Here is a 12,087-nt window from a genome sequence, read left to right as displayed (position 1 = left end):
TGGTTAGACTGGTGGTTGGACTGGTGGTTGGAGTGCTGTCCTCCTATCACCTGATGAGGTGGAAAGACAGAACAAACAAGCAGAAGAACCTATAGCTATGGTAGTTGAATGGATGCTAATAGGATAATCTACAATAGACTCTTCCTGCCTCTAAGGGATGTTTATACTGTATGAGAGAGTTGAGAATGCTAGAATGAAGAAATCTAGTTTCAGGAAAACAGTGAGCTGTTAAAAGCATATTATGTCTTCTGTTCATGTTGTGGTGTTCCTCACCTCCTTTCTTTCTTCTGTTCACTTCCCAGGATCCCGTCTGCGTCAGGAGGACTCCCAACCCCGGATCGCGGAGCACCCCTCTGACTTGATCGTGTCCAAAGGGGAGCCGGCCACCCTCAACTGCAAGGCAGAGGGGCGGCCCAGCCCCACGGTGGAGTGGTACAAGGACGGGGAGCGGGTGGAAACGGACAAAGACGACCCGCGGTCTCACCGCATGCTGCTGCCCAGCGGCTCCCTCTTCTTTCTACGGATCGTCCACGGACGACGCTCCAAACCGGATGAGGGCTCCTACGTCTGCGTCGCCCGCAACTACCTGGGAGAAGCCGTCAGTCGCAATGCGTCCTTGGAAGTAGCATGTGAGTCAACCATTAACTACATAACATTTAGTTATTTTTCTCATTTGTCCTCTTAGGTTGTTTATGTTGCTCTCCATGTTTTTATGGGTAGAATGATTTCCCTTACCAACCTTACTGATGGAAAAAGCAGACAGAGGTAGTTTGTCCCTTGCTCTCCAGAAGGAATGACAGGGTTTACGTTTAAAGCCTCAAGACAGACTGAGACATAAAACATTGTCTTGTTGTTGGGCATCGTGGTTTTCTGCCAACATTTAATAATGCTATTATTTCAGAAGAATACAATTTGTCTTTGTGAACTACAGGAAATTGCACTGTGTTTGTTCTGAAAATAAAATCAAGCCGGGGGGGGGGATCAGAGTACCTTTAATAGAACAAATAGACTCTGTAATTACATGACATGCTAGTGTTTATTTCATCTTCTTGTTGCTGAGTGTCTGAAAGAGCTGGAGAAATCCTCTATGCATTAAACCCAAGCTAAGAGTGGGTGAGGTCTACTTTTAAGAGAATGTTTGATCTGTGCCTTCATTGTTTTTTGGCATATATTTTGAAGAGATGATTACACAGAATTGTGTTGTATTTTGAGTAGACATAATTGTGGGGATGTGATAGACGTTCTATCCCAGGGGAGGGATCATGGTGTTTGAGGTCTATGAGGTTAGTGAGGGATCTGGCAGCCATTTGAGTTGGACTTGTCCAACTGTCAGACTACAGGGAGCTGGATGATGCCAGGGCAGAGCTACGTCAGAGGGATAGTGGGTCGGAGGGTGGAGCAACAACCACAGATTAAATCTCCCGATGGACATTTGATATGGGCTGCCGGTGCTGTGCTGGAAGACACTGACTGGCAGGCTGCTGCTGACCCAAAGATCAGCTTACCTTTGAAGATGAGCACCCAACTGGATCTAAGTAGGGTTCCCATGGAGGGGCTCCTGTCTCACAGATACTCTCAGGGTCCACACACCCTCTTGGCTCTGTGGAAGGTTCCAGGGCCCACGGTTCCTTAAGTTAACTCTCTGGAATATTTATGTTTGTTCTGCACCATGCCTTTAGACACACAGAGACCTAAACTGTGTTTTAGGTATTCATTTTGTGATTTTAATTTGAACCCTTCTTCCACTTGCTGTGCATAGGGCAGGAAAGAGTGAGTTGGGCTGCCAGGTTTCAGGTCATTAGTAGTGAAACAGTATTGGACTGGGGCCGTAGGGGAATTGGCTGGACTGGCAGCTTAAGTGAGAGGAGGCTTTCATGAAGTCTGCTCCCCCAGTTGATCAATGCACAACGCTTTTTATGCATTGTTATGAAAATAATGGCCATCCATCTTGGAACTGGGGAATGATGATACATAAAGGAAATGAATAGTTAAATCAGCTTATGTTGATGACAATTGTGTATGGATTCCTTGGATGTATGGAATTTTGTGTGTGTGTCTGTGAGGAATATGGACTGTGGGAGCTGGTGGTTGCAACATGCCTTTACTGGGGTGGTTGACCAGTTTTAATGTATTTTATTTTACCTTTATTTAACTAGGCAAGTCAGTTAAGAACAAATTCTTATTTACAATGACGGCCTAGGAACAGTGGGTTAACTGCCTGTTCAGGGGCAGAACAACAGATCTGTACCTTGTCAGCTGGGGGATTTGAACTTGCAACTTTTTGGTTATTAGTCCAATGCTCTAACCACTAGGCTACCCTGCCACCCCAGTTGCGGTAGCTGTGGGGATGGGGAGTGAGGGTTAGCAAAATGTCCTATGTGAATTGCAGGGTCGTTATTGTGGTTGGTTGCCTGGGCCAACCGGTCACCTCTGATCCTGTCCCCGCCCCTCCCATTGGCCCCTCCCCCAGGCCCCTCCCCCGGGCTTCCCAGAAGCCCCCAGGTGCTAACAGTGTGACAGCAGCTTGATCTATGGATCGATGTAAGATGAAAAATGACAATGATGGAGTCCAGGCCTTCTCCATTCTCTGGATGGTAACTAGAGCCAGGTCTTATAGGAGGAGGGGGCTGAGAGGTGATTTGGGGGTCTACTAAATCCAATTGCAGGGGCTTACAGTAGTGATTAGGGTTATCATCACCTTCCATCCCTACTATGCTTCTAACCTTGCTGCCAATCGCATTAGCACACATTTAATCCATGTCAAATCAGATGTGTTTTATATGTGATGTACCCCCCCACCTCCCCCTTAGACCCACCTCTGCCCCCCTCTTCCCCTGTATTGAACCTACCTCTGCCCCCCTCCCCCTTCTCTCTCCCACCTCTACCCACCTCTCTCACGAGTGGTTGAGCAGGACCCCGGTGAGATAATTGAATTGCAGCTCTGAAACAGATTGAAGACCGTGTCTGCTGGGTCGAGGAGCATGGCTGAGCTCTGGACACCACACTGGGCTCCGTTCACTCAACACCACCAACGGCTGCATTAGAGGGAAGAGAGGGAAGAGAGGGAAGAGGGGAGGAGAGGGAAGAGAGGGAAGAGGGGAGGAGAGGGAAGAGAGGGAAGAGGGGAAGAGAGGGAAGAGGGGAGGAGAGGAAGAAAGGGAAGAGGGGGAAGAGAGGGAAGAGGGGAAGAGAGGAAGAAAGGGAAGAGGAGGAAGAGGGGGAAGAGGGGGAAGAGAGGGAAGAAATGGAAGAGGGGGAAGAAATGGAAGAGGGGGAAGAGAGGGAAGAGGGGGAAGTGAGGGAAGAGAGGGAAGAGGGGGAAGAGAGGGAAGAAAGGGAAGAGGGGGAGAGAGGGAAGAGGGGGAAGAGAGGGAAGAGAGGAAGATGGGGAAGAGAGGGAAGTGAGGGAAGAGAGGGAAGAGGGGGAAGAGAGGGAAGAAAGGGAAGAGGGGGAGAGAGGGAAGAGGGGAAGAGAGGGAAGAGAGGGAAGAGGAAGAGAGGGAAGAGAGGAAGAGAGGGAAGAGGGGGAAGAGAGGGAAGAGGGGAAGAGAGGGAAGGGAGGAAGAGAGGGAAGAGAGGGAAGAAAGGGAAGAGGGGGAGAGAGGGAAGAGGGGGAAGAGAGGGAAGAGAGGGAAGAGGGGGGAAGAGAGGGAAGAGAGGGAAGAGAGGGAAGAGGGGGAAGAGAGGGAAGAGAGGGAAGAGGGGGAAGAGAGGGAAGAGGGGAAGAGAGGGAAGAGAGAGAAGAGGGGAAGAGAGGGAAGAGGGGAGGAGAGGAAGAAAGGGAAGAGGGGAGGAGAGGAAGAAAGGGAAGAGGGGGAAGAGAGGGAAGAGGGGAGGAGAGGAAGAAAGGGAAGAGGGGGAAGAGAGGGAAGAGAGGGAAGAGGGGGAAGAAAGGGAAGAGAGGGAAGAAAGGGAAGAGGGGGAGAGAGGGAAGAGGGGGAAGAGAGGGAAGAGAGGGAAGAGGGGAAGAGAGAGAAGAGGGGAAGAGAGGGAAGAGGGGAGGAGAGGAAGAAAGGGAAGAGGGGAAGAGAGGGAAGAGGGGAGGAGAGGAAGAAAGGGAAGAGGGGGAAGAGAGGGAAGAGGGGAGGAGAGGAAGAAAGGGAAGAGGGGGAAGAGAGGGAAGAGAGGGAAGAGGGGGAAGAAAGGGAAGAGAGGGAAGAGAGGGAAGAGAGGGAAGAAAGGGAAGAGGGGGAAGAGGGGGAAGAGAGGGAAGAGAGGGAAGAAAGGGAAGAAAGGGAAGAGGGGGAAGAAAGGGAAGAGGGGGAAGAGAGGGAAGAGGGGGAAGTGAGGGAAGAGAGGGAATAGGGGGAAGAGAGGAAGAAAGGGAAGAGGGGGAGAGAGGGAAGAGAGGGAAGAGAGGGAAGAGAGGGAAGAGGGGGAAGAGAGGGAAGAGGGGGAAGAGAGGAGAGGAAGGGGAGGAGAGGAGAGGAAGTGGGAGGAGCGGAAGGAAGGGAAGAGGGGGAAGAGAGGAAAGAGGGGGAAGAGAGGGAAGAAAGGGAAGAGGGGGAGAGACGGAAGAGGGGGAAGAGAGGGAAGAGAGGGAGGAAAGGGAAGAGAGGGAAGAGGGGGAAGAGAGGAGAGGAAGGGGGAGGAGAGGAGAGGAAGTGGGAGGAGCGGAAGGAAGGGAAGAGTGGGAAGAGAGAAAAGAGGGGGAAGAGAGGGAAGAAAGGGAAGAGGGGGAGAGAGGGAAGAGGGGGAAGAGCGGGGAAGAGAGGGAGGAAAGGGAAGAGAGGGAAGAGGGGGAAGAGAGGAGAGGAAGGGGGAGGAGAGGAGAGGAAGGGGGAGGAGCGGAAGGAAGGGAAGAGGGGGAAGAAAGGGAAGAGGGGGAAGAGAGGGAAGAGGGGGAAGTGAGGGAAGAGAGGGAAGAGGGGGAAGAGAGGAGAGGAAGGGGGAGGAGAGGAGAGGAAGGGGAGGAGCGGAAGGAAGGGAAGAGGGGGAAGAAAGGGAAGAGGGGGAAGAGAGGGAAGAGGGGGAAGTGAGGGAAGAGAGGGAAGAGGGGGAAGAGAGGGAAGAAAGGGAAGAAAGGGAAGAGGGGGAGAGAGGAGAGGAAGGGGGAGGAGAGGAGGGGAAGGGGAGGAGCGGAAGGAAGGGAAGAGGGGGAAGAGAGGAGAGGAAGGGGGGAGGAGAGGAGAGGAAGGGGAGGAGCGGAAGGAAGGGAAGAGGGGGAAGAGAGGGAAGAGTCCCTGCATTATTAATATGGGCCAGATTGGCCAGACCAGTCCAGTACATGGACTGAGTTTAGCTCTCCAAGCATCCTGTCACAGAGCTAAACCGTGCCCTATAGGGTCAGAGTATTGAATCACCTATACACACACCTGAGTCATTTCATTCATGTATATCTCTGTGGCATCATGCCTGCACACATCAGAGGACATGTTTGTTCCACTTTCCCGTGTGGTATACAGGTGCTCATATACCCAAGAGCTCACCTACTTTACTCCATGGTCACTTGGAACTGGTGTTTGCAGTCGGGAAAGGCCTAGCGTTGTGCATTCATTAGGTCATCGCTTCCTGGTGCATATCATTGATATCATTGTTATCGTTGCATATTTATTGTTACATCTGTTTATAGCAACTATTCATGAGAACACATTTTATATGTGCAAATCATGATGTATTTATTGGAAAACATTGAAAGTCGCCATAGAAAACTCACTTGTCTGTAGTGTCCGTCTGCCCTCTGGGAATGACCAACCTGTTTTAGGAGCCCAAAGACACTTGTAGAGGGATTCCCTGGATCAAAAAACAAATGTGGTAAAGTAGAAGGGAGGGGAATATATACACATTGATCATGTCACTGTTGAAGAACCCTGATGATCTCTTTCAATTATCATACCTTCATGATTTAAGCTACTTTATGTTATGGAGAATATTAAGTGTCATTTAGATTGTGGTGATTTTTGATTGGTTAACTATTTTTGGCAAGTCCAGCCTCATGACTTTGCCGTTTGTCATTTAGAGATGTTGTCCTAGCTGGATCGTTGAACTCCACAAAGTGTAAATGATCCAGTGGTGACTCCATACCTCTGCCTTTTAGGCCTCCGACCACGGAGCCAACCATACACACCGCTCATATTCAATATTACCCAATGACCACACCATGCTACACTACTCATAGATGCCCTTTAGGCCTCCAACCACAGAGCCAACCATACACACCGCTCATATTCAATATTACCCAATGACCACACCATGCTACACTACTCATAGATTCCCTTTAGGCCTCCAACCACAGAGCCAACCATACACACCGCTCATATTCAATATTACCCAATGACCACACCATGCTACACTACTCATAGATGCCCTTTAGGCCTCCGACCACAGAGCCAACCATACACACCGCTCATATTCAATATTACCCAATGACCACACCATGCTACACTACTCATAGATGCCCTTTAGGCCTCCAACCACAGAGCCAACCATACACACCGCTCATATTCAATATTACCCAATGACCACACCATGCTACACTACTCATAGATGCCCTTTAGGCCTCCAACCACGGAGCCAACCATACACACCGCTCATATTCAATATTACCCAATGACCACACCATGCTACACTACTCATAGATAGATGCACTGGCCTTGACTTTATTTTTGCCTATAGATATACAATAATGATACAGTACACACAGATTTCATTATGGCTTTTTGTTTAGTGTCTTACACTTTAGGATATTAGCAAAAAGAGAGAAAATGCCTCTGTAAGTTGGCGCCTGCAGTGTATCTTTGCGCTCTGCTTTTGATAATCTAATGCTGCCTGACATGCTTCCACAGACTGACTCCAGGCCTGCTCCTCTGCATGTATCTCAGCACTGCAGATAAGAGAGGGATGCGTTCCCAGTCCCACTGTTCTCTCTTTTCAACATAAACTGGGTCAATGAGCAGGTTCATAAATCATAGTGAAGCTTGTGTCAGAGCAGTGCTAGCCTCAGTCACTGCGCTGAACACATTCGCTAGTGCAGGGGAAATACATGTATATATGTACGTGTGACAAGATGCACCTGGGGCAATGGGATCCCCAGGAAAAGGTTCATTAGCCCCTCTCTCTCTCTTCAGGTGGAGAGACGCTCGTATGTAGCACCACTCCAGATACTCACATGTAGGATGAATGCTTGTACTTTTAATTGAGTGTTGGACGTGACTCAAGCATTCTGGTGTGTGTGTGTGTGTGTGTGTGTGTGTGTGTGTGTGTGTGTGTGTGTGTGTGTGTGTGTGTGTGTGTGTGTGTGTGTGTGTGTGTGTGTGTGTGTGTGTGTGTGTGTGTGTGTGTGTGTGTGTGTGTGTGTGTGTGTGTGTGTGTGTGTGTGTGTGTGTGTGTGTGTGTGTGTGTGTGTGTGTGTGTGTGTGTGTGTGTGTGTGTGTGTGTGTGTGTGTGTATGTGTGTGTGGGGGGACGTGTTTAACTATTGTTGTATTGTCTCCACAAGAATATTAAACAAAACATGTGGTTGACCAACTGGGGACGTTAGCTAGCTAGCTGCTAGGAGGATATCATGTCATTGGAAGAGTGGCTGAGTGACTGACTTTTTCCCCTCATATCGTTTTTTGGTTGCTATACACAGCTAGAGATGCAGGTGTCATTTGGTTTGCTAGCAAGGACTTGAACAACTGTTATCCAGTTAGCATATCTCTTGCATTTGCAACAATTCACTCTGGCTATCTGCTCCGATTTCAGAGCCCTCTCATCTGAGTGTGACACAGCGCAGAATAACTGATGAATTTACAAACATGCAACACCTGTTAAATAGTGTCAGAACCTGGTCTCAATCTAAAGTAACAGTTAGTCAAGAACTCTAGATAACATGTTCACAGCCTAACCAGCTCTGCTACGGGGAGTACAATGGTCAGAGTGAGGTGTTCTCTCATTTGTGTCTGGAAGTAACTAGCTAGCAACTAGCTAACTTTAGCCAGTTAGCTTTGGTGCTTGGTTGGGACAAGCATGCATTGGCAGGCAGAAGGACAATTCCCCATCTTTTATCAGTGCAATTTTGACAGCCAACTAGCTGAAAAACTCTGAGAGGGTTTATCTAATGTTCCTTCATGAGATTTTAGCTAATTTTGCTCTGGTTAGCATTAGTTGTGATGTTGTTGATGTGTAGAACTGAGAGAGAGCCTACCTTTTCATGGTTGTGATGTTGTTGATGTGTAGAACTGAGAGAGAGCCTACCTTTTCATTAGTTGTGATGTTGTTGATGTGTAGAACTGAGAGAGAGCCTACCTTTTCATGGTTGTGATGTTGTTGATGTGTATAACTGAGAGAGAGCCTACCTTTTCATGGTTGTGATGTTGTTGATGTGTAGAACTGAGAGAGAGCCTACCTTTTCATTAGTTGTGATGTTGTTGATGTGTATAACTGAGAGAGAGCCTACCTTTTCATGGTTGTGATGTTGTTGATGTGTAGAACTGAGAGAGAGCCTACCTTTTCATTAGTTGTGATGTTGTTGATGTGTATAACTGAGAGAGAGCCTACCTTTTCATTAGTTGTGATGTTGTTGATGTGTAGAACTGAGAGAGAGCCTACCTTTTCATGGTTGTGATGTTGTTGATGTGTATAACTGAGAGAGAGCCTACCTTTTCATGGTTGTGATGTTGTTGATGTGTATAACTGAGAGAGAGCCTACCTTTTCATTAGTTGTGATGTTGTTGATGTGTATAACTGAGAGAGAGCCTACCTTTTCATGGTTGTGATGTTGTTGATGTGTAGAACTGAGAGAGAGCCTACCTTTTCATTAGTTGTGATGTTGTTGATGTGTATAACTGAGAGAGAGCCTACCTTTTCATTAGTTGTGATGTTGTTGATGTGTAGAACTGAGAGAGAGCCTACCTTTTCATGGTTGTGATGTTGTTGATGTGTATAACTGAGAGAGAGCCTACCTTTTCATGGTTGTGATGTTGTTGATGTGTATAACTGAGAGAGAGCCTACCTTTTCATTAGTTGTGATGTTGTTGATGTGTATAACTGAGAGAGAGCCTACCTTTTCATTAGTTGTGATGTTGTTGATGTGTATAACTGAGAGAGAGCCTACCTTTTCATGGTTGTTTGATCTCTTTATTTTTCTTACCCTTTTCTTTCAAACAAAACAGAAGAGATTAAATAAGAACATCATTTAAAATCATTATTATTTTATTATTATAATCATTATTTTATAAATCGTTAGCCCTTCTCTGAAGGCCCAGAGGTCACCTCTGTGTTTGGGTTAGTAATAATTTGTAGAATGGCTCTATTTTCCCCCAGGATGCATTTTTTCACTATTCTGAATGTCTAAAGAATCCATATGTTGTCTGAAATTTGAACACAGAAATACTGGCCATTTAGAACTCTTATTATGGTCGTGATTTGACAAAATTACAGTCATGGTCTTGAATTGGACAAGAAAAGTCAGATCTTAACTCGGTCTCACCCCCACTCTTGTCTCGGTCTTGACTCGGTCTCACCCCCCTCTTGTCTCGGTCTTGACTCGGTCTCACCCCCTCTTGTCTCGGTCTTGACTCGGTCTCACCCCCTCTTGTCTCGATCTTACCCCCCTCTTGTCTCGGTCTTGACTCGGTCTCACCCCCTCTTGTCTCGGTCTTGACTCGGTCTCACCACCCCTCTGGTCTCGGTCTTGACTCGGTCTCACCCCCCTCTGGTCTAGGTCTTGACTCGGTCTCGCCCCACCCCTCTTGTCTCGGTCTTGACTTGGTCTCGCCCCCTTCTGGTCTCGGTCTCCCCTTTCTGGTCTCGGGCTTGACTCTGTCTCACCCCCCTCTGGTCTCGGTCTTGACTCGGTCTCGCCCCTCTTGTCTCGGTCTCACCCCCCGTCGTGTCTCGGTCTTGACTCGTCTCACCCCCTCTTGTCTCGGTCTTGACTCGGTCTCACCCCCTCTTGTCTCGGTCTTGTCTCGGTCTCACCCCCCTCTTGTCTCGGTCTTGACTCGGTCTCACCCCCTCCTGTCTCGGTCTTGACTCGGTCTCACCCCCTCTTGTCTTGGTCTTGACTCGGTCTCACCCCCTCTGGTCTCGGTCTTGACTCGGACTCACCCCCTTCTGGTCTCGGTCTTGACTCGGTCTCACCCCCCCTCTGGTCTCGGTCTTGACTCAGTCTCACCCCCTTCTGGTCTCGGTCTAGACTCGGTCTCACCCCCTCTTGTCTCGGTCTTGACTTGGTCTCGCCCCCTCTTGTCTCGGTCTCACCCCCACTCTTGTCTCGGTCTTGACTCGGTCTCACCCCCTCTTGTCTCGGTCTTTACTTGGTCTCACCCCCCTTCTGGTCTCAGTCTTGTCTCGGTCTCGCCATTCTTGTCTTGGTCTTGACTCAGTCTCACCCCCTCTTGTCTCGGTCTTGACTCGGTCTCACCCCCTCTTGTCTCGGTCTTGTCTCGGTCTCACCCCCTCTTGTCTCGGTCTTGACTCGGTCTCACCCCCTCCTGTCTCGGTCTTGACTCGGTCTCACCCCCTCTTGTCTTGGTCTTGACTCGGTCTCACCCCCCTCTGGTCTCGGTCTTGACTCGGACTCACCCCCTTCTGGTCTCGGTCTTGACTCGGTCTCACCCCCCCTCTGGTCTCGGTCTTGACTCAGTCTCACCCCCTTCTGGTCTCGGTCTAGACTCGGTCTCACCCCCTCTTGTCTCGGTCTTGACTTGGTCTCGCCCCCCTCTTGTCTCGGTCTCACCCCACTCTTGTCTCGGTCTTGACTCGGTCTCACCCCCTCTTGTCTCGGTCTTTACTTGGTCTCACCCCCTTCTGGTCTCAGTCTTGTCTCGGTCTCGCCATTCTTGTCTTGGTCTTGACTCAGTCTCACCCCCTCTGGTCTTGTCTTGACTCGGTCTCGCCCCCTTCTGGTCTCGGTCTAGACTCAGTCTCAACCCCCCTCTGGTCTCGGTCTTGACTTGGTCTCGGCCCCCTCTTGTTTCGGTCTCACCCCCACTCTTGTCTCGGTCTTGACTCGGTCTCACCCCCTCTTGTCTCGGTCTTTACTCGCTGTCACCCCCTTCTGGTCTCAGTCTTGTCTCGGTCTCGCCACTCTTGTCTTGGTCTTGACTCAGTCTCAGTCTCACCCCCCTGGTCTTGTCTTAACTCGGTCTCGCCCCCTCTGGTCTTGGTCTTAACTCGGTCTCACCCCCTCTGGTCTTGGTCTTGACTCGGTCTCAACCCCCTGGTCTTGTCTTAACTCGGTCTCGCCCCCTCTGGTCTTGGTCTTAACTCGGTCTCACCCCCCCCCGGTCTTGGTCTTAACTCGGTCTCGCCCCCTCCGGTCTTTGTCTTAACTCGGTCTCACCCCCTCTGGTCTTGGTCTTAACTCGGTCTCACCCCACCTGGTCTTGGTCTTAACTCGGTCTCGCCCCCTCTGGTCTTGGTCTTAACTCGGTCTCACCCCCTCTGGTCTTGGTCTTAACTCGGTCTCAACCCCTCTGGTCTTGGTCTTGACTCGGTCTCACCCCCTCTGGTCTTGTCTTAACTCGGTCTCGCCCCCTCTGGTCTTGGTCTTAACTCGGTCTCACCCCCTCTGGTCTTGGTCTTAACTCAGTCTCACCCCCTCTGGTCTTGGTCTTGACTCGGTCTCACCCCCCCTGGTCTTGTCTTAACTCGGTCTCGCCCCCTCTGGTCTTGGTCTTAACTCGGTCTCGCCCCCTCTGGTCTTGGTCTTAACTCGGTCTCAACCCCTCTGGTCTTGGTCTTGACTCTTTCTCACCCCCTCTGGTCTTGTCTTAACTCGGTCTCGCCCCCTCTGGTCTTGGTCTTAACTCGGTCTCACCCCCTCTGGTCTTGGTCTTAACTCGGTCTCACCCCCCTCTGGTCTTGGTCTTGACTCGGTCTCGCCCCCCCTCTGGTCTTGTCCAACGTAAGTGCGTGTGGTGGGAGGTGGTTATGGTCTGGGGGGAGAGGAGAAGAGACCTAGGAAGGGAGAAAGAGGATAAGGGGATGTTTAAGGAGAATAACCGACCATTGTTTTGTTTTCTGCCTCATTCACTTGGTAACCTTTAAAAAGTGCAAATTAGGCATGAACCAAACAGATGTCTTGGGTTTGTTCTAGATGCAGTTCGGAATGGGATTGGATGACTTTTAAAAAGGTCCTTTGATTTTGTCTAATGTACCA

The 12,087-nt window shown here is 49.7% G+C and overlaps 1 protein-coding gene across 1 annotated transcript in view; it reads left to right on the top strand.

The window, feature by feature from the left end:
• Positions 1-241: 241 nt before the first annotated feature.
• LOC115115523 (roundabout homolog 2-like) overlaps positions 242-12,087 on the top strand; it is a 392,283-nt gene continuing 380,437 nt past the window's right edge. The window contains 1 exon segment of the mRNA XM_065000507.1: positions 242-629. Coding sequence (XP_064856579.1) covers positions 242-629 — 388 coding nt within the window.

This window comes from Oncorhynchus nerka, linkage group LG14, assembly GCF_034236695.1.
Source record: "Oncorhynchus nerka isolate Pitt River linkage group LG14, Oner_Uvic_2.0, whole genome shotgun sequence".
Classification (NCBI taxonomy): domain Eukaryota; kingdom Metazoa; phylum Chordata; class Actinopteri; order Salmoniformes; family Salmonidae; genus Oncorhynchus; species Oncorhynchus nerka.
The sequence above is the reverse complement of the archived record's forward strand: the minus strand, read 5'-3'. Positions and strand labels throughout refer to the sequence as shown.